Below are 22,283 nucleotides of genomic sequence, written 5' to 3' on the forward strand. Positions count from 1 at the left end.
GGAAAGCATGGAGGCCTTGCTCCATCGTCCCAACCTGAATCGTAATGACTGTATATCTATATCAAAACTCTGGGAAAGTCTAATCAAGATTACTCATTAATTTTTTTTTTTTTTTTTTTTTTTTTTCCCAATCATGTCTCTACTTCAAAATATTCCATTTTATACTTAATACTTAGTGATATAACATCACGTGGCGTGTTCTATTTTTAACGATCTATTGTTAGTATTCTGGCTTGTATTTTTTAAAACTGTTCTTGTAATACCACTGAGGATGGTCTGGGAAATTCCAGACCCAAACATTTGGTTAATTAAATATCTTTCTTGTGTTTACGTGCATATATCATTCAGTCTTATGTCACAAGTATCCTTAAAACAGCAAAACCTCAATCTTCAGAATTCAGAAATCTTATATAATCTTGATGTTTTTAGATTCTAATTGTAGCAGAATGGCTAATCTCTCCAAAGTAGCAAAGATTACAAGAACAGGGTATTTGATAAACACCAGGCAAAGATGAAGGTGATAATGTATCTTTGATAGGTGGTAAGAAAGATTACAACTTTCAGGCCAATTTGAAGGTGGTATACAAATTATATCTGCAAAAGATCCTTGCTATTTATTCAGATGTTCCTTTAATGTAGGGTGTGCTGATCCTTTTAACATCAAATTGCATTCTCAAAGAGGATGATAATTACAAATATTTTCTGTATGAAGGTCTTGCTGTATCCTTTAAGTAATAGAGTAACTTATATTTTATTTAATTCTTCTAATAGAAGAGACTCAGAAGAACTGTATGCTCAGTGTACAAAGCTTTTGACAATACTTATTTTTTGTGAAAAGTGATGATGTGAAGATGCGTGGATATATCTGTCTGTAAAGGATGACTTCCTATAAACAAAAAATTCAATATTACCAGCAGAGTAGTGATGTATTAAATTAAAGTATCCACAAAGGGAAGATTGTTGTTGGATTCATGTTCAACAATGAACTTGATGTGTGTTAATAAGGAGTTAATTTTATCTGGAAACTGAAGTAGTTCTGTTTCAGAGTGAGACCAGATTACGAAGATGTCATCCACAAAGCTTAGCCAAATGTGAGGTCAAGGAGAAATGGTGTGTAAGAAATTTTTGATCCTCTAAATGTTCCATAAAATAATTAGGCAAAGCTGGTGATATAGGACTATCCATTGCATTACCTTTGATTTGCTGCTGAAGCCATTATTAAAAAAAAAAAAAATCTAGCATGCATGTCTCTATTATGCTTTACAAGAAATTACATTCTTGTTTTAATCCTTACTCAAGTGTGAGCAAACAAAAGTGCATATGAAATACCTTCACAACTAGGCTACCTTGTATTGGCTTTCACATCATATTTCCTTAGTATTCCATAATTCTCAGATCCTTTTTAGATGTGTATATTGTCATGCATTATGGAAAGGATCTCTATCCATATTGGTTTCAGTCCTTACCAAGTGAAAAAGTGGCATGTTCATCAGAAACTTAGAATAATATAGGGTACAAGAGAACCTGATGGAATTAGAAGAAAGACAGATGGATAGTAGAAGAGGTGATATAAAGGAGAGGAGACTTTTTTATGTGTGTGTGTGTGTGTGTGTGTCATGAAGCCGAAGGCTATCTTTTCTCATGCAGCTAAACAATGAAAAGATAAACTGGAACTAAAATCCAGAGATGTTTGGTACCTTGGTGCTTATCCTTTTCTAAGTTAACTACTTTGAGTTGGCTTTCACTGTCTGGGATTGCTGTCCAGTCATACATGCAGTTAACCACAAGACCACAGAAAACTAAGTGGATGGAAATGGGAAGAATCTCTCATAATAAGAATATTTAGCACTTTATTTTCCCCTGATGAATATTGCATTATGTGAATAGTCTGCACAACTTCACCAATGATTTGGTTCTCCTAGAATGCTTTTTTTTTTTTAAATATAAAAACCGTTGGACTGAACAATAGAATTTTTATAAGATAATGTTATAAAGCATTTGTATGTCATATTGCTGGTTTTCGAAGCTGTGTTTTTTTTTTCAAACTTTCTCTAAATGATATTTAAACTCATAAATTATTAATATTAACACACGCAATTTACAGACAAAAAATACCAGTGGTGGTGGCTTGCAGTAGATAGCATTGGTGTAGGTGATGATGATGGTAGTAGTGGTCTGCTGAAGTTGATGGACGGAGTGATGGTGGTGGAGATGGAGAGTTGTAGAGTAGGTGCCCTCCCTCAATGAGTCTTTGGACTCCTTGGAGGTGTCATGTAATAATAATAATATCAGAGATCTTTTTCCATTGCAGATTGGGGGTATTAGGAAAAAAACTTGTTCTGCAAGTTTTTTTCTGCTTTTTCTTTTCAGTCTGTAACAGATGTCATAGACTGGATCTCCAGTGTTAAAGTACCTCCATTTGATGATGACATTTACTGAAGAAGACCACATGCAATTTTCCAAGCAAGATCACTCCTGTTAGGGTATCCTTGGAACTTCATAAAGTTATCAAAACAAAATGTTACTGTTAATATCCAAGTGTGGAAGTTTCAGGTGGAAGAAGTTAAATGTTTTCTTATACAACATTATTAATCTTGTATAAGAGAACATTTTGTTTTCTTATACTTCATCGTTCTTGGTGCCAGAATGATGAAACATTCTTAGAGAATTAGGCACAGAATGCTGAGAAACAATCTGTTCTTGGGCCATCATAACCATTTATTCCAAATATTAGGAGATAAAAAATCAGATGGTACTGGAGAAGGTTTGCAGATGTGTGATAATTTATGGATTTTTGAGACTATTTTGCTTAAAAAACAGAATTTTAATACTGGAAGCTCTAAGCCTCTGTGCATCTTTGACAGTTAAAGAAATTCCTTTTCTTCCTTTATCAGGCAGACCAAACAAATTGCACAAGTTTACTATATACAATTATTTTTCTTTAGCAATGAATTTGTCAAACAAAACAATGAAACTGAAATATCAAGCCACAAAATCTGTGGCTGTGAAAATCAATAACTTATATTGCATTCTATATATATTCTGTTGTTACAGTGATTGCTAACTTAGTCATTCATGAAGATGTGTCACAGGTAGTATTTCTTCACTTAACATCAAATTTCTGTAAATGTGCAACATACCATTTCTCTTGGTGTGGAAATATTAACTGTTATTTCGTACACATTCTAGTGAATACCATCTGAATGTACCATCATGGGTGCCGAGGTGAGAAGCAGCATTTCTGCTTATATAGATGTCGGTTTACCAGAGTTGAACTGACACTATGGTTTCACCTCCAAAACTATCCTGAAGAAAGAAACCATAGCACTTCAACTGAACAGAAAATACCAAATCTGGAAAGGTACTAGTGTTTTGTTCTTGATGACCACAGCATTTGTGGTATTGGTTTTTTTTGGGTGTTTTTTGTTTGTGTTATTGTGGTATTTGTTCGTTTCATTGACTTTAAATGATCAGTTTAGCTCTCAAGCTGCCAGGCCCTTGAGAAAAAAATAAAATAAAATCACCATCATAAAACAAACAGAAACACCCAAGTAACATGAAAAAAACAATACCACAAATGCTGTGGCCATCAAGAACCAAACAGCTCTGGCCTTGTGGCTCTTGGAGACTAGGGTAAACTCACCCACCTGCTGTGCCCCCACCAAAAAACATCCACCTCCAGTGTGCACTTTGTTGGAAGTGAATCACAGGAGATGCTGCCATGCCATTTCTCCCACCTGAAACACTTCACCCATCTGTTTTCACTTGAAAACATCTGTCCATAATGACTTCCATCTCCCATAACACACCCTTCTCAGCTCAAAAAAACAGCCCAAAATATCCCCACCCCCTCATGGGCACATTGCCAGAAGGGATGTCACAGGTACAATCGACACACCATGCCCCCAACCACCTCTTTCCACTTAAAAATACTCCACACCCTGATCTTCACCTCCAACAACACATCCACCCAGTAAAACACCCCACATCAAAAACACTTCCACCTGTCCATTTTCTCCAAATCTCATACCCATCACCTCAAAAATATTCCCACCACAAAACACACTACTATACACTCCTCCCACAAATTAGCAATATGCCCTCCTGATGACACCGGAGTCAGGAACTCATCGAGGCAGGCTACATGCTACACTCACCAGCTATCATACTTATTCTTGAATTCATTCACACTTCTTGCACTTGCAACATCCAATGGCAGTCCATTCCAATCACGGACCACTCTATGAGAGAAAAATCTAGTCATCACTCCCTTCTTAGCAGCATTAATTTTCAGCTTCCAAGGATGTCCTTTTCTTCCTATGGAATTTTTCAATAAATTGAAAAATTCCATCAACTGAAATCCTGCATGACCCTTTCAGAAGTTTGTAAGTCTCAATCATATCACCCCTCTTGCTAGTGTCTGGAGTCTACAAATTTTCAATCTGTCTTCATAATCAGTATTCCATAATCCTGATATCATTTTTAACACTCTCCTTTGCACTCGCTCCAGTATATCAGAATCACAACAGAAACCAAGAGACCAGACCTGCGCACAATAGTCCAAGTGAAGTCTTATCAAGGCCTTATACAAAGGCAAAATGACATCCTTATCTTTACATGTGAATGCATGTTTCAACATTGCAATTATTTTTTGAGTTGTATTTGCAATCTTTGCTACATGGTCCCTGAACTTCAACTTCCTATCTACTAACACTCCAAGATCCCTAGCCTCATCAGTTTCTTCAAGCATAATCCCACCAATATAATACGACATTGGATATCTAATCACGTTGAAGTGCATGACTTTACATTTACTGACATTGAACTGACATCCATTTTCCAATGCCCACTATTCCAGCCTATTGAAATCATTCTGCAAGTATACTGCATATCAGGAGCATTCCTGATTACCCTGCTCATCTTTGCATCATTAGCAAATAGCTGTATGTCGCTTGTCAAATCCTTCCCAATGTCATTAACGTATAGATTGAATAACAGTGAGCCAAGCACTGATCTTTGTGGTACACCACTGCTTACCTTAAATCTTGCAGACTCGCATCCCCCATATACCACTTTTTGATATCTGTCAGTCAGCCATCCTCTTTATCTACGCCAATATTCTGTAATCCAAACCCATATTCTCCAATTTATGCAACAGTCTACCATGTTGTATTCTGTCAAAAGCCTAAGCAAAATTCAAAGGTATCATGGTGTATCCATTCCCTTTGTCTAGTTCAGTGGTAACATTGTTATAGAACTTGAGCAATATGACCTTCCCTTAGTGAACCCATGTTGTTCATTGCAAAATAGAGATTCACTGTCAACGATTTTCTGAATGCAAGTTCAGATTTTGGAAAAATTAGCAAAGCTAATTTTTCCAAAATCTTCACCACCACTCCTGAGATACTAATTGGTTGATAGTTGGATACATTGTCTTTGCACCACCCTTGTGCAATGGAATTACCATACATTCTTTCCATTCCTGCAGAATCATCCCTGTTGTGAGACTCATATTAAACAGTCTGCTCAAAGCATAGCCAGTTCAGCTGAACACTCTTTTAGCACACATGCTGATATCCCATTAGTTCCTATTGCTGAATTCTTATTCAGTTTGCAATAGCTCTAATACCTCACCCTCATACATCTGAATTTTTTCCTCCAGTGAAGAGGTAGCAGTGTGTTGCGTACACCAGGTTGATAGCTTTTAACAAAATGGGCACTCATTAGTTGAACAACCTCTTCTGCATCTGTAAACCTCACACGATCTGCATTTAGAATAGTTATTCTTTCATATTCATTCTTTCTTTTACTTGCAGTATATCGATAGAATTCTTGTCGGTTCTCTTTAGCACACAGAGCCAGTTTCTTTTCATACTCTGACTTTGTTTTCCGTACAACAGTTGTGACTCTTTTAGCCTGCTGCTTATAATTTGCATAATGATATCTGTCATCCTTCCACATCATCTTTTCTTATGAATCTCTTGCTTAATAAGATTACACATCCACTTGACTCCTACCCTATTCATTCTTTGAACCCTCGGGACAATTGTGATATTGCATCATTTAAGTGTTGTTTAAATGCTTCCCATACACTCACGATATTCTTCCCATCCATCAACTGATCCCATTCCACTGAACTTAGTATAATACTCCTCAGCTGGTCATAATTTCCTGATTTGTAGTTCATCATGTAACCTTTTCTGAATGGAACATTCATAAACTTAGTCACTTCCCAAGTGAGTACTGCATGATCACTGTCACCAACCGGAGGTAGAATAGCTACATCTTTAACTGAAACATCCTCTGACACTATAATCAAATCTGACACTCTTTGACCTCGAGTTCCTTCTGTCACATACTGCTTGAGGAAGTTGTCCTGCAACAGGCTCAATAAATGCATTTTCATTCTTCTCATGATATTCTACTACTATCCAATCAATATTTGGATAATTAAAGTCTCCCATTATTATCAGATAGTTTGGGAGTGGTACCAATAGTTGAAAAATTGGAGGAAAACAGATTAAGATGGTTTGGACTTGTTGAATGGGACTCATCAGCTGAAAGTATAAATAGGAATATGAATCTAATTTGGATGGGAAGAGAGGAAGAGGTAGACTGAGAAAGACAAGGAGAGAAGTGGCAAGAAGAGACATGGAACAGTATGGAGCAACTGAAGAAATGGCACAAGATAGGAAAGAATGAAAAAAGAAGACTCGCAAGGGGTCGACCCCAAATAGATGGAATAAGTCACAAGAAGAAGAAGCTTATGAGAATACATTTCTCAGCATCATAGTTGCCTTAACCTGCACTATTTCAGAAACTTTCCAAAGTTCTATATGTATATGTTGTTCTGCTTATTTTACAATGCCAAAAATAGGACCTTTAGCCTCTTCTTTGATAATTACTCTTACTCACAGACTGCCATTCACTTATGAAAATTACAACTCTCTGATTGCTTTGGTATTGAATGATGGTAACTGCCATTTTGAGGTTTTGTGCCTAATCTCTGATAAGAACCTACATTTCAGAATTGCTGTCAAGCCAGTGAAACCTTAATCAAAAGCACTAAAAGAAGTGAATATACGGAAACTTGGGCAGTCCTTGTGTCTTTTAAGTAGTGCAAACTAAGACCAATCCGATGTTTAGGTTTGTATTCTCGTAAGCACTCAAGCCAATTTTATTTTTATTTTCAATCTGTGGCTACATGATTAGGTGAAGTATTATTACACGTTTTCTAATCGTTTTTCATTCTACAATTTGACCACAGCACTGAATATATGTCTGAAGCATACTTAATTCAGCATTTTAAACATTTTGAATTAAATTTTATAAACAAATGTTTTCAACAAAATATACACCCACCAACATTTTTATACATTTTTAATGAATGTATTTCAAACCTAATATTCATCGGCAAAATCATGGTTTGGCGCATCCATACAATATTTTATCATGCTGTAACATAATCTTTATTTCTGGTTTTAAGCCAATAAAGATTATATATTGTGGTTCACCAAGTCTCAAATTGTCAGTCTGTCCTAGTTTGTTCAATACCTAATAACAAGAAGATGAAGATGAGGCATTGTATCTGAAGTCTTGGTCATTTTTTTTCATTTCTTATTTGAACTTATGAACTATATTTTTTTAAGAAATGTTTTTAAAATTGTTTTAGCCTCTTAAGTATAAAGAGCTAATAAGCTTCATTTCGGCAATGAAAACATTACTAAAATTAAGGGGATATTAAATCCCACATAGTTTTAAAACCGAATAAGAAACTCAAAGATAGGAATCAGAGAGTTTCTTGCCGAATATAGTAAACTATAAAGTATCGGCGAACACTAGCGTTAGCAAATGCAAGTGATCCAGTACGTAGTACAATCTCGGGCAACTCGTTGCAAAGGTGAGTAAAGTTCAGATCGCTATTCTTAGGTATTATCCATAATGTAAAAACACATTTCCTAGGAAAAGTATGCTGTTATTACATTATGGAGGAAGGTCACCACCCAGACCGGTTTCAGCCTTTTTTGAGGCCTCATCAGTGAGTGGCTAGACCTAATACCGAAGTGTATAGCGAAAAGAACTTATATACTCTGCGAACGAGTTTACCAAGTAGGTGCAACCATTAAGTTACTTAAGTATAAAGAGCTAATAAGCTTCATTTCGGCAATGAAAACATTACTAAAATTAAGGGGATATTAAATCCCACATAGTTTTAAAACTGAATAAGAAACTCAAAGATAGGAATCAGAGAGTTTCTTGCCGAATATAGTAAACTATAAAGTATCGGCGAACACTAGCGTTAGCAAATGCAAGTGATCCAAGATGAAATGAAATATATAAGTTCTTTTCGCTATACACTTCGGTATTAGGTCTAGCCACTCACTGATGAGGCCTCAAAAAAGGCTGAAACCGGTCTGGGTGGTGACCTTCCTCCATAATGTAATAACAGCATACTTTTCCTAGGAAATGTGTTTTTACATTATGGATAATACCTAAGAATAGCGATCTGAACTTTACTCACCTTTGCAACGAGTTGCCCGAGATTGTACTACTTACTGATCACTTGCATTTGCTAACGCTAGTGTTCGCCGATACTTTATAGTTTACTATATTCGGCAAGAAACTCTCTGATTCCTATCTTTGAGTTTCTTATTCGGTTTTAAAACTATGTGGGATTTAATATCCCCTTAATTTTAGTAATGTTTTCATTGCCGAAATGAAGCTTATTAGCTCTTTATACTTAGGTAACTTAATGGTTGCACCTACTTGGTAAACTCGTTCGCAGAGTATATAAGTTCTTTTCGCTATACACTTCGGTATTAGGTCTAGCCACTCACTGATGAGGCCTCAAAAAAGGCTGAAACCGGTCTGGGTGGTGACCTTCCTCCATAATGTAATAACAGCATACTTTTCCTAGGAAATGTGTTTTTACATTATGGATAATACCTAAGAATAGCGATCTGAACTTTACTCACCTTTGCAACGAGTTGCCCGAGATTGTACTACGTACTGATCACTTGCATTTGCTAATGCTAGTGTTCGCCGATACTTTATAGTTTACTATATTCGGCAAGAAACTCTCTGATTCCTATCTTTGAGTTTCTTATTCGGTTTTAAAACTATGTGGGATTTAATATCCCCTTAATTTTAGTAATGTTTTCATTGCCGAAATGAAGCTTATTAGCTCTTTATACTTAAGTAACTTAATGGTTGCACCTACTTGGTAAACTCGTTCGCAGAGTATATAAGTTCTTTTCGCTATACACTTCGGTATTAGGTCTAGCCACTCACTGATGAGGCCTCAAAAAAGGCTGAAACCGGTCTGGGTGGTGACCTTCCTCCATAATGTAATAACAGCATACTTTTCCTAGGAAATGTGTTTTTACATTATGGATAATACCTAAGAATAGTGATCTGAACTTTACTCACCTTTGCAACGAGTTGCCCGAGATTGTACTACGTACTCGATCACTTGCATTTGCTAACGCTAGTGTTTGCCGATACTTTATAGTTTACTATATTCGGCAAGAAACTCTCTGATTCCTATCTTTGAGTTTCTTATTCGGTTTTAAAACTATGTGGGATTTAATATCCCCTTAATTTTAGTAGTTGTTTTAGCCTGATTAATTTATAGAACTTTATTATTGGTTATTAATTTTCAGTGTTTTTAAAAATATATTTTATTATTTACATGTGTGTAGCCTTTGAGTATGAAGGTTCTTGAAGAAATAACAGAAGAAGTGATTCTAGGCCTCTGTTTTGAAGTCCATCGAGCTGTAAAAATAGGCATTTTCTTTCTGGATGAGCCAAAAGAAGAGTAAGTATCATCACAGATTTTCATTATTTGTGTATTCATATTTGGCACTTGATATCTTTTCCTGATTTACATTAGTTTGAATTATCATTTGATGACCCAAACTATCATCAGTTTTTATGTTATTTAAGTTCAGATTTGGTGCAAAGTGAGCTGGCTTTCTTACTCTCAGCAAGAGGGTACTTGACAGTTCTTAGAAGAGAGTACTTACTTTACAGTTGTATTTCTTTTATGAAAGAATTGTGGTTTGATAAACAACTAAAATGTTTATAAAACCACAATTCTTTCAAGAATCTTTTAGAAAAATTTCTTTTATTAACAAATAAGAGTTTGAGAAATATATTTACATTTATAAAAAAAAAAAGTCTGTTCCTAGAAGGTTTCTAGATTATCTGTCTAATTTTTAGCCTCTGCTGTAAGTTTACAACCTTTCATGGGTGGAATTGACATAGAACATGTGAAGTATAATTCGATAATATATAGGAATGATATAGGAAATGATTTAACAGTAAATATTCAGTTGTTTGCTGATGATGGAAAGCTGGGAAGATTGATATTAATAAAGATGATGTAAAGATCTTGCAGGATGCCTTGGACTGGCAGTATGGATAAAGATAAATGACTGCCAGTTTAACGTGACCAATAAGGCCGTAATAAATTTAGTTTAATTTTTATCCAAGTGTAAGCAAACAAAATTTGCACCTGAAGTATCTTCAGGACTGAGGCAACTCATAGTAAAGGTGGACTAAGATCTCATCACTTGTCTTATTATCTCTCATAATATCTACCCAGACCAGTTATGACCTTTATTGAGGTCTTGTCAGTGGGAGCCAGACCCAGAGGTGATGATACTAAGGTGGAAGTAATGGAGAAGTCATGTTTACCTATACGAGTTGCCAAAAGGTGTCTCACCTTATTATTAAATTACTCTAGATTAGAGAAAGATGAAAGAGTTCACCTTTAGATATTTAGAGCGGTGTTAAAGAGGACACTTAGTCCACCTTTACCATGAGTTGCCTCAGTCATGAAGATACTTCAGGTGCAAACTTTGTTTGCTTACACTTGAATAAAGGATTAAACTAAATTTATCATAGTCTAACCAAGTGAAAAAAACTTCCAATATCTTTCTCTAATCCAGAGTAATTTAATAATAAGGTGAGACACCTTTTGGCAATTCGTATAGGTAAATATGACTTCTCCATTACTTCCACCTTAGTATCACCACCTCTGGGTCTGGCTCCCACTGACGAGACCTCAATAAAGGTCGAAACTAGTCTGGGTAGTGGCCCTTCCCTTAATGGACATTATACATCTCCGCAAGGAGATGTGCTTTGCATTATGGGAGATACTAAGACAAGTGATGCAAGCTTAGTCCACCTTTACCACAAGTTGCCTCAGTCCTGAAGATACTTCAGGCGGAAAATTTGTTTGCTTACACTTGGATAAAGGATTAAACTAAATTTATTGTGGTCTAATCAAGTGGAAAAAACTTCCAGTGCCAATAAGGCCATATACTTTGTAATGAAGAGATCACAAGCTGTATACTATATTGATGGAACTGAACTGTGGGAAATGATAGGCCAGAGAGGTGGAAGTTATTGTGGATAAGGAGTTGGAAGTTTAGAGGACATATTGCAAAAGTATTGCAGTTATGAATTGCAAAGTGGGAGATACATTACATTGGATTATGTGGCTGTTGAAGAACACACTGACAAATAGGGATAAAGAGATTATTATTCTCCTTTATATGGCTTTAATAAGGACACATCTGGTGTCCTAGATTCTGTGGGGATGAAGTGGAGAGAGAGAGAGAGAGAGAAAGATGATAGGAATTGTGCGAACAATGGTTTGAGTGGGTCTCCCACGAGTTTTTGACTTCTTGGAGATGCTCGAGAAATATTATTACTAATAATGTACTTAAAGCTTACAATTTTAAATTTAACCATTAATTTTCATTTATAATTGTCTTTCCTCTGATCAGTATCCCTTAGTAATTTGCCACTGTATTCAAGTGTTGAGCTACACAAGTGGAGCCTGTGTAGCTCAGTGGATGTGGTGTTTGCATACCACAGCGCTTGACTGCACGAAGGAAGACTTGCTTTCAAATCTAGTCAGTGACTAAAGGAAATTTTTCTAAGCCTTTTTTCGACTGGTTCCTGAGTTAGTCGATCTCTGGCACGGGCAAGCTTTTTCTCCCAGAAACTTGGGTTTTTCGTCCCATAAACTCAAGAAAATCGACTGTAGAATCCACATTATTTTAGACATTAAATATATTGTGTTAGGGTTAGGGACCACGAGATGGCAACACTTGTTGAGCCATCTCTCTTCACTGCGTGCTGCTTAATTAGTAATAGCCTTGGGCCAGCTATCTCTGATTGGGTACCAGTGGAGATTTAACTGCCCACTCAGTCTCCAAAAGTTAGAGCTAAAACAGCCTCACCTACTCCCTATACGGGAATAAAAAAGCTTTAGCTGATTTTTTTAAAAATATATTCAGGTTCTAATTCTTTGATTTCATTTTTTTCATTCTGTAGTTATCATATTAGATATTTCTTTTATTTTGTAGTTGATCGGGAAGAAAGGTTAGTGAAAGTGAAGAAAGTACAGTTGCTTGTTGCTACTGAAAATTTAATGTACACGCAAAAAATTTCACTAGAATTTTGTGATAATCCTTTATGCTTCCGAAAGTTTTCTAAATCTTTCTTGGAAGATGGTAAAGCTGGTACCAAATTACTTTTCAGAACAACATAATTAAATTACTGATGTGTACCGTCAGGGAGGAGGATATTATGATAGTACTACATGAAAAAATTAGTTCATTACCGATTTCCTATCAATGATTAATTAATGAGACAAATTAATCTGTAATCTGTCAATACTCCGATATTATCAGTTTGTTTTGCTAATCATTCCTTGAACATTCTGTTTAAGTTACAAAACCATCTGAGATTAGCTATGCTGACACATTCCTGAGGACTAATAAATCAAGATCTTTCCTAATATCCTCATTTATAATTGATACACAGTCAAAACAAGATATCATATAAAAAAAAATTTGACTGGTGATACAGAACAATTCAGATTCTACCCAAGAATCTAAGAATAGCCCGTCAGGTAGTGTTGTAAAATATGGATTGTTCCAAGTAATGCTATTTTTTGTAGGTCATGTGGGGTCACTTCATTGATGTTTAATTGCTGTAAATGGTTGGATAGCTTCTTTGAAGTTGCACCAAGTGCACCGATAACTATTGGGATGACTTTGGTGTGTTTAAGCCACAGTCGGCCAACTTTGATTGCCAGATCTCGATATTTAGTAATTTTTTCCAGTTCTTTGTTGTTAATGTTGTTATCACTGGGTACTGCGATATCAATAATCCAAACCTGTCGATGTTCGATAATTGTGATGTCAGGTTTATTGTGTTTCAAATGCCAATCAGTTTGTATTTGAAAGTCCCAGAGAATTTTTGCTGTTTCGTTTTCCAATACAGTCTCTGTTTTATGCTGCCACCAGTTATCAGAAGTAGGAAAGGCATATTTTTTTTGCATATGAATTATTTTGGCCACTTTATCATGGCAGTATTTATAGTCAGTTTGAGCTATGTTGCTACAGGCACTGATTAGATGTTCTACAGTCTCATCTTTCTGATCGCATAATCTGCATTTGCTGTTATTATTGATGTTCAAAATTTTTGCTTTGATTGCATTAGTTTGTAATGTCTGTTCTTGAGCTGCTAGAATAAATCCTTCTGTTTCTTTTTTAATGTATCCGTATTATAGCCATTGCCACGTCTTGTTCACGTCGATTTTGTCCTCAGTATCTCGAAGAAATTGGCCATGCAAGGGTTCATTTTTCCAGCACTCATATCGGTTATTTTGTTGTTCCTTTTTGTAATTGGATTTGTTTCCTGTTGCTTTTAGAAGGCCCTCTTGTGTAATTGCTTGAAGCATTAGCTCAGAGCAATTATTATTGCTGGGAACCACTAGTTTAACAATATACAGTATTAGTATTAATGTTATTTCCAGCCCTTTGTTTTCATGAAGCCAAACTCTTTACAGGCTGCAATGCATATTACACTCACTGTGAATACATTTGGTGTTGTGTATTATCCACTCTGGTAAGTAATTCATTCACTCCATTCCAAAAAAAAAAAAAAATCTACTTCACATCTCATACCACTGTTCATTACTTTGTGCAGCATTTTTCTCTGCATCTTCTGATAAACCTCCTTGCATCAACTTACTTGTATATGTCTCAGTCATATCACCACTTCACCTCCAACATGCTAAACTGTGCAGAGTGCATTCTCTCAATCTGTCCTTTTACTCAACATTCGCATAATCCCCAGATCACTGGCCTTTGCTCTCTCTCTCTCTGATGTTTTGTTATCAACTAGATATCAAAATTGTACACAGATCAGGTTACAATTCTAGATGTAGCCTGATCAGTGTCTTTATTATTAGTGGTGCTCTTTCTTCCTTACACTGCCTTGTCATCGTCCTTTGCATTATGCAGCAGTTTTATGAGTAACCTTCACAATGTGTCCCTGCACTTTTACTCACAGTACATCCCCAGATCCTTTTCAAATCCTGGTGTAGTAACATGATATTAGAGCTCTTTGCCATTACTCTTACTAGTTCAGCATCCAGCATCATCTGTAAAGAATTGAACGTCTCTCAAACCTTCTACATTATTAGTATGTAAATTAACAACAGTGGTCCCTGTCTTCTCTTTTTGAGACATTGATTCCCCCATCCAGAATCTGCTGGCTTCTTTTAATTAAATATTGCAGTATCTAGGCTGTGAATTACTGTCTATCCCCATCTCCTTGCAATCTTAGCAGTAGTGATTATGTAATATTCTTTTAAAAGCTTTACCAAATCTAGAAGAATCACTATATAGGGTTCCCCATAATTCTTATTGCAGTTTTAAATGTTAATAGGCCCAACATTATACAAGTACAGATTTATAGTATATAATAGCTAAAAGAGTATGTAATTAATTTTTATCTACAATGATTTGTTTCTTATTAGTGCTCAACATGACCGCCATCTTGTGTGATGCATGTAGCTAGCCAATTTTCAAAGTTCCGGAAAACGTTTAGTAGTTGCTGAGCAGTGACTGCATTGATTGTGTTTGTAATTTTAGTCTTAAGGTCATCGAGAGAAGCAGGTTTGAAGCATATACGACTGTTTTGATGTGACCCCATAAGAAAAAGTCTAACGGAGTCAGGTCAGGTGACTGAGGTGGCCACGCAAGAGCACCTCCTCTACCGATCCACCTGTCTGTGAAAGTTTCATCCAGAAACTTTTGTACCTGTGTCGTATAGTGATAGGGTCCCATCCTGTTGGAAAATGGCTTTATTCATAAGATTTATTTTCTTCATCATCATCATCATCATCAAATTCCTGCCATGTACCCACAAGGGGTATACAAGATATGATAGTACTACATGAAAAAATTATATCATTACTAAATTCCTATCTACAATTTTCCTCCAAATCAGTCTGTTACTTGTCAAGACTCCAACATTATCAGATCTTATATTTCTATCGTCTAAGGCACTTTGTACCATATCAATCCACCTATATCTTGGTCTTCCTCTGGGTCGTTTTCCTGCCAACCTGGGAGAGAACACTTGTTTTGCTAATCTTTCCTTGCACATTCTGTTTAGGTGACCATACCACCTGAGGATTAGCTCTGCTAACATTCCTGGATGCTGACAATGTCAAGTTCTTTCCTAATATCCTTGTTTTTAATATGATATTGCCATTGATGCCATCTGTTCACGCCTGTAATCTTTCTCAGGACTCTCATATCTGCAGTCTCTAGTCTTTGGTCAAGTGTTTTACTTCTGACCCAGCTTTCAGATCCATAAGTTAAAACTGGTTTGAACACTGTCTTGTATACAGCTAATTTAGTGTTCCGACTAATTTCTCTCTTATTCCATATGAATTTATTCAATTGACTTCCCACCATACCAGCTTTGCTGATTCTGTTGTCTATTTCTACATTTAATTTACCATCTTCAGTAAAAATCGTGCCTAAGTAGCTGAAATGTTTTACTTGTTCCACAAGTTCTCCATTCACAACACAGTTGACATTTTCAATGATTCTGCCTATTTTCATTGTCTTTGTCTTTTTATTGCTAACCTTCATACCATATCTATTACAACAGCTATTCAATTTAGTCAGAGAGTCTTGCAGACTTGTAGCGGATTTATTTAGAAGTATAACATCATCCGAATAAAGCAAAGAGCTGACATTAACATCTCCAATTTTGATATCATGTTTAATACCACTTTCCTTCATAATGTGATCCATATAGATAATGAATAACAGAGGGGATAATGTACATCCTTGTCTCACACCAGATTTAACATTAAACCATCTTCCTGTACTTCCTTCAATTCTAACTGCTGACTTACAACTCAAAGACTAAGTATTGCTTGATATAATGCCCCATTGACACCATATAACTGAATTATTGAATAGCTTCTCTCTTGGCACCTTATCATATGCCTTTTCCAAATCGACAAAGCTTAAATACAGATCTTCGTTATGTTCCCATGATTTCTCAACTATTTGTTGTAAAGTGAAGATCTGATTCCTGGATCCTCTGTTTGGCCTGAATCCAGCTTGTTCTTCACCAAGCTTTTCTTCCACAATTCTTCTCAACCGTTTCTCAAGTATACTTGCATAGATCTTGCCAGGAACACTCAGTAGTGAAATACCTCTGTAATTCTCACATTCAGTTTTATTTCCCTTTTTATATATTGGTATTATGAGAGCTCTACTCCAATCATCAGGAATTCGTCCCTCTGTCCAGACTTTCTGAACTTATGTAGTGCAGCCACTGTAAGACTCTTATACCACCATACTTCAGCTTTCCTGGTCGAATATCATCTACCCCTGCTGCCTTTCCACATTTCAAGCCTATGATGGCTTTTTCTACTTCAAGTATGGATATGTATTCCTGCCTGCATGCCTGATCAGTGTTTTTTCCACTGTGCTGTCATCACTGCTTGTTTCATTTAGCAGTTTTTCAAAGTAATTACTCCATACTTCAAGGATATCTTTTTCTCCAGTTTTCATGTCACCTTTATCATCTAACTCCTTTTACAGCACTCTTTCCTCCATTCTTAAGCTTCTTCAACAACCTCCAGAACATTTTGCCACCTTCTTGAAATTTATTTTCTATATTCTTGCCAAAGTCCTCCCATGACTTTTGTTTAGCTAGTTTTACACAGTGTTTAGCATTCTTGCTTTTGTCTCTATATTCTCTAAGAGCACAAGCTGACTTATTTGACAGGAACTTTTGATATGCTTTCTTCTTTTCCTTCACTGCCTCTTTAACTTCCTGTGTCCATCAGGGAGTTCTGATTTTTTTTATCCTTGCAGACAACCTCACCACATGGCTCTCTGGCAGAATCAGTTAATGTTTTCTTCAGAGTTTGCCACTGAATCTCCAAGGTTTGATTCCTGTTCTCAAACTCTTTCATTTTTTCTTCAATAATCTTTGGTATTTTAGTCTACAGTTCACATCTGAGATCTGCTCAACTTTTATTCGCTTTAAAACTTTCTTGCATGTTATTCTTTTCAATATGAAATTCAATTTTATCCTACTCAAGACTAAATAGTGATCACTTCCAATTTCAAATCCTCTGTACACTCTGGTGTCCTGCACCAGGGAGAAAACATCACTATCAACAATAACATAGTCAATGAGACTTTTCTTATTCCTAGCCTCTTCTCTCCATGTGAATTTGTGCACATTTTTATGTTGGAACATGGTGTTAGTAATAACCAGTCCATGTCCTGAGCAGAAATCCAACAGATATTTGCCATTATTATTAGCTTTGCTCTTTTCTCCAAATTTTCCCAAAATATTTTTGTATGTCTGACAATCATTTCCTACTCTGCTATTTAGATCACCAACAAGGACCAACTTTTCCTTTTTCATTGTGTCAGTTGCTTTTTCTAAAGCCTCAAAAAATTCCTCCACCTCTACCTTAGTAGAACCTTCTGTGGGACCATAGGCACAAATAAGTCTCATTGTCCAGTTCCCCATTCTCATATTTGCCCACATTACTCTACTTGAAACTGACTGCCATTCAAGAAGATTAGCCTTGTATTTTGTGGTGAATACTATGGCTACTCCTTCTTTTCCTTGATCATCATTGCCTGAATATAACATTTTGTATTTATTGCTCAGAAAAATCTCACCAGTTTTTGTCTTTTTTGTTTCGGTCACCCCTATTATGTCGATCTGGTACTTATCTAATTTCTCAGCTAGCTCCATTTCTTTGCCATTCAGGCTTCTTACGTTGATAGTACCGATCTTTAACTCTGGTGATGTTGAGTTGGGGTTTATTTTCAGATTTGTTCCAGTAGCTGACTTTTCGCTGTTCGCCCTGGTCCCCTGGCGAAAACAACGGGGGCCTTGTTTAACTGGGCGACGCCCCAGCCGGCATGAAATTTTGTCATCTTGTACCATCATTCTATATTTTGGTTTAACCAATAAGAATACAATTTGGTCGGCTAAATCCCAAATTGCCAGCCCATCTTCGTCCGTTCAGTATCCAAGTAGATACCCAACAGGGTGCACCACGAGAAGGTGAGGATTGGACTTTAGGTCAGAAGCCCTGGTCGGTTCTCCGCATTCCTTTAAAGGCTATGTGGAGGTCTCCTCTTAGTTATACAGCTTTGAACCTTATGCACCCCGATTTATTTTCTTTAATTTGGGAATAAAAAAAATCTGAAGCATTGCTAAATAAGATTCACTCCTGACAGTGGGCTCATCGAAAAAGAATGGCCCAATAATGCAATACCTCCTAACCCGCACACCACATATTAACTTTTGGTGAATCTGTTTCATGTTGCCACATTTCCTGAGGCCTTCTCTGTAACCTCAAATGCAGCAATTGTGATGGTTAACTTTCACTTATGTGGAATGTTGCTTTATCTAAAAAATTCAACATGTCAATAACATCTGTGTCATTTTCCATTTGTGTCTTCATCAGCTGACAGAAATCCAACCTGGCATGATAATCCTTCTTGTAGTATTTGAACAGTTGTAATTTTGTAAGCATGTTTATGGAGTTGTCTAGTTAGAATTCTGTGCACTGTGGTTTTTGGTACATTTAACTCAGCAGCAGCACATCGCACTAATATCTTGGGAACTCTTATCAAATGCCTTTCGATTTCTTCTGCATTCGCTTCCCTTGATGAATGCCTCCCTGATCTGGGTTTGTCATGAATTGATCCAGTTTCTTTGAATTTTTTCATCCATTTAATTAAATTTCTGTGGGGCCATTCTAACAAAAATTTAATTAAATTTTTGTTATAATGAGCAGAGAATTTTCTTCTTACTGCTGTTATGGACTTGAGTTCAGCAAGCCACAGGATGCAATGAACTTTTTTTTCAGCATTTGTCATCTTCAATCACATCAGTCTAAAAGAAAATAAGAAAAATATAATGAAATAATAATATTCATGCAAAATTCTAATAGTTATTCTTTCAAATGATATTTATTGCATCTCTGTAACTGTGATACTTTTGAAGCAGTTAAAGATCAAAACTACACTAAGAATTATGGGACGCTCTTGGTAATAACAGCACATTCCATTCCTCTTCTTCATTCACAAAATTTTTATTGCACGAATGATTCACACTTCAAGATCTTCTATGACCAATGGCCTGAAAACTGATTTCCTTGCCATTCTCAAATGGGGTAAAGATATTCTGGTGAATTTTATTATTATTATTATTACATAGTGCCTCCGGGAAGTCCATGGACTCATCAAGGGAGAGCACTTGCTCTACAACTCTCTGTCTCCATCACCAACTCCATCTACAACGAACAAATACAATCTGGCATCCTGAAGAAGGTTTGGGTGTTTCACCTGAAATGTGAGAACAATATTCTAAGGTCATGTGGATATTAAAGTGTTAAGAATTGTGCAAGAAGAGAATTTCACTGCCATCTAAACACAGTCCTATTTACTTTACTTTTCTACAATCACGATCACTTTTCTTTTTCTGATTTGACTTTCACGTCTAGCTTATGGCACACATATATTACATCCCTAGCCTCCTTCAGTCCAAAAAACTTGACATTCTTTTTTTCATTCAAAACTACTTCTCTCTTCTTGCACAATTCTTAATACTTTAATATCCACGTGACCTTAGAATATTGTTCTCACGTTTCATGTGATATACCCAAACCTTCCTCAGGATGCCAGATTGTATCTAGTAGGAATTGCAATACCAGTAAATCAGTTTACCCATTTACTGGCAAATGGGACAAAAATCGTTTAAAAATTTACCAATATTATGGTGTTTTCTAATGATATTTCAGTAAATCAAAAATATTTTTAATACTTGTTGTGTAATAATTTAATGTCCAACAATTCAAGTATGGTTCCCTTTTTGAATAAACTGCTCAGAAATTAATGAATCTCATGGCTGTATTTTGTTGTTATGTTCCATCGAGTCGTTTTCGACTCCTTCGAGTCCATGAACATACATTCTCCATTCAGATCTGTCCCTGGCCTTATCTTTCAGAATTTCCAAGCGCATTCTAGTTGCTTCTTTAACTCCATCCACCCATCTAATTCTTGGTCTTCCTCTTCTCTTGCTTCCATCAACTTTAGCAAGCATCATCATCATCATCTTTTCCAGACTGCCATTTGCTTGCATAATATGTCTGAAGTATGACAATTTTTGCTTGATAATCATAGCTTCGAGGGAGCAATCTGGCTTTATTCTGTCGATTTATTGGTTTGCTTTGCAGTCCATGGTACACCACAGGGAATACCATTGCTTTCACTATTCTGATTTTTGTTGTGAGGATAATATCGTTATCTTTAAAGATTTTGCTTAAATTTGTCAATGCTTTCTTTCCAGGTAATAATCTTCTTCTAACTTCTTCAGTACAATAACCATCTTGATCAATTTGGGATCCTAGGAGCACATTTATTGCTTCCATTTTCTCCCCATCTACTTCAAAATCATTGTTCAAATGTTGCCATAACTTTTGTCTTTTTGAGGTTAAGTTTAAGACCATATTTAGCACTTTCTTCTTTAACTTTCATAATAAGTTCCTCCAAATCTTCTTTGCATTCTGCTAGCAAGGTGGTATCATCTGCATACCTCAGATTATTAATATTTCTTCCACCAATTTTAATTCCAACTGAAGACTCCTCCAGCCCTGCCATTCTTAAAATGTATTTGCTGTACAAGTTAAACAGGTACGGAGATAAAATATATCCTTGTCACACCCCTTTATCTATTATGAAATACTCAGTTTCTCCAAGATCTGTTCAGACAGTAGCTTCTTGTTAATAATGAAGATTCCTCAGAAGGATAATGAAATGCTCTGGTACTCCCATTGTTCTTAACACATTCCACAGCTTCACATGATCTACAGAGTCAAAAGCCTTGCTATAGTCAAGGAAACAAAGGTAGATATTCTTTTGATATTCCTGTGCTCTTTCTATTATCCATCTCATATTGGCAATTTGATCTCTTGTTCCTCTTCCTTTTCGAAATCTTGCCTGTTCATCTGGCATTTCTCTTTTCATGAATGGTTCCAGTCTTTTCTGAATGAGCTTAAGTAAGACTTTACTTGCATGAGAAATCAGTGCTATAGTTCTGCAATTTTTGCACTTTCTTGCATCGCCTTTCTTCAATAAAGGTATATAAACTGATTTTTTCCATTCCTAGGCCATTTAGTTGTGATCCAAATTCGCTGACATAAGCTGTTAAAATTTTAACTGCCTCTTCTCCCAGGGCTCAATAGGTATTCCATCTCCTCCTGGTGCCTTCTTACTTGGATAGCTGTTGCAGTGCCCACCTCACTTCACTCATCACTGGTACTGGCTCCTGTGTATAATCCTGCTCTTCAAATTTGTCAGTAATTTTGGAATCCTTTCTGTAAAGGGCTTCTATATATTTTATCTTTCTTTGATGTCTGCAAAGAAAGATATCCTTCTGTAAGATATCCTTTGTGTTTACTTTTCAATATTGTCACCTTGGTACTAAACTTCCCTGTTAGTTCTCTGATCTTTTTGAAAAGATCTCTTGTTTTTCCTTTCTTGTTTTGGTCTTCTATTTGTTGGCATTCCCAGTTAAAGCATTTTTCCTTGTCTCTTCTGGCTTGTCGTTGAAACTCTGCATTCAAATGCCGTACTTCCTGCAAATTTCCTGTGGCCTTCGTTTCCTCCTTTCCTGAGCAGTTTTGATAGCATCTTCTGACAGCCATTTAAACTTCTTCTTACAAACTGTTGGAAAATTCTTCTTTGCTTCTGTTTTAATTATATCTTTAATCTCAGCGCATTTATACTTTTGGAGGCCCGAGGTGCAACATCATTATGAGGCCCTCAAAAATAAGCATTTTTTTAGTTTATTGAAAATAAAAGTCAACATTTCCATAATAACTCATTTTAATAACACAATACAACATTGGT

General features: G+C 36.1%; 1 protein-coding gene across 1 annotated transcript in view; it reads left to right on the top strand.

The window, feature by feature from the left end:
- The window catches only part of LOC150093636 (ataxin-7-like protein 3), a 208,352-nt gene that overhangs the window by 17,498 nt on the left and 168,571 nt on the right, over window positions 1–22,283 (top strand). The window contains exon 3 of the mRNA XM_090413034.1: window positions 9,702–9,817. Within this exon, the coding sequence (XP_090269160.1) occupies window positions 9,702–9,817 (116 nt within the window). The remainder of the gene's footprint in view (window positions 1–9,701; window positions 9,818–22,283) is intronic.

Source organism: Typopeltis vanoorti, chromosome 23 (genome assembly GCF_054136105.1).
Source record: "Typopeltis vanoorti isolate ZY-2024b chromosome 23, IOZ_Tvanoo_1.0, whole genome shotgun sequence".
NCBI classification, from domain to species: Eukaryota; Metazoa; Arthropoda; class Arachnida; order Uropygi; family Thelyphonidae; genus Typopeltis; species Typopeltis vanoorti.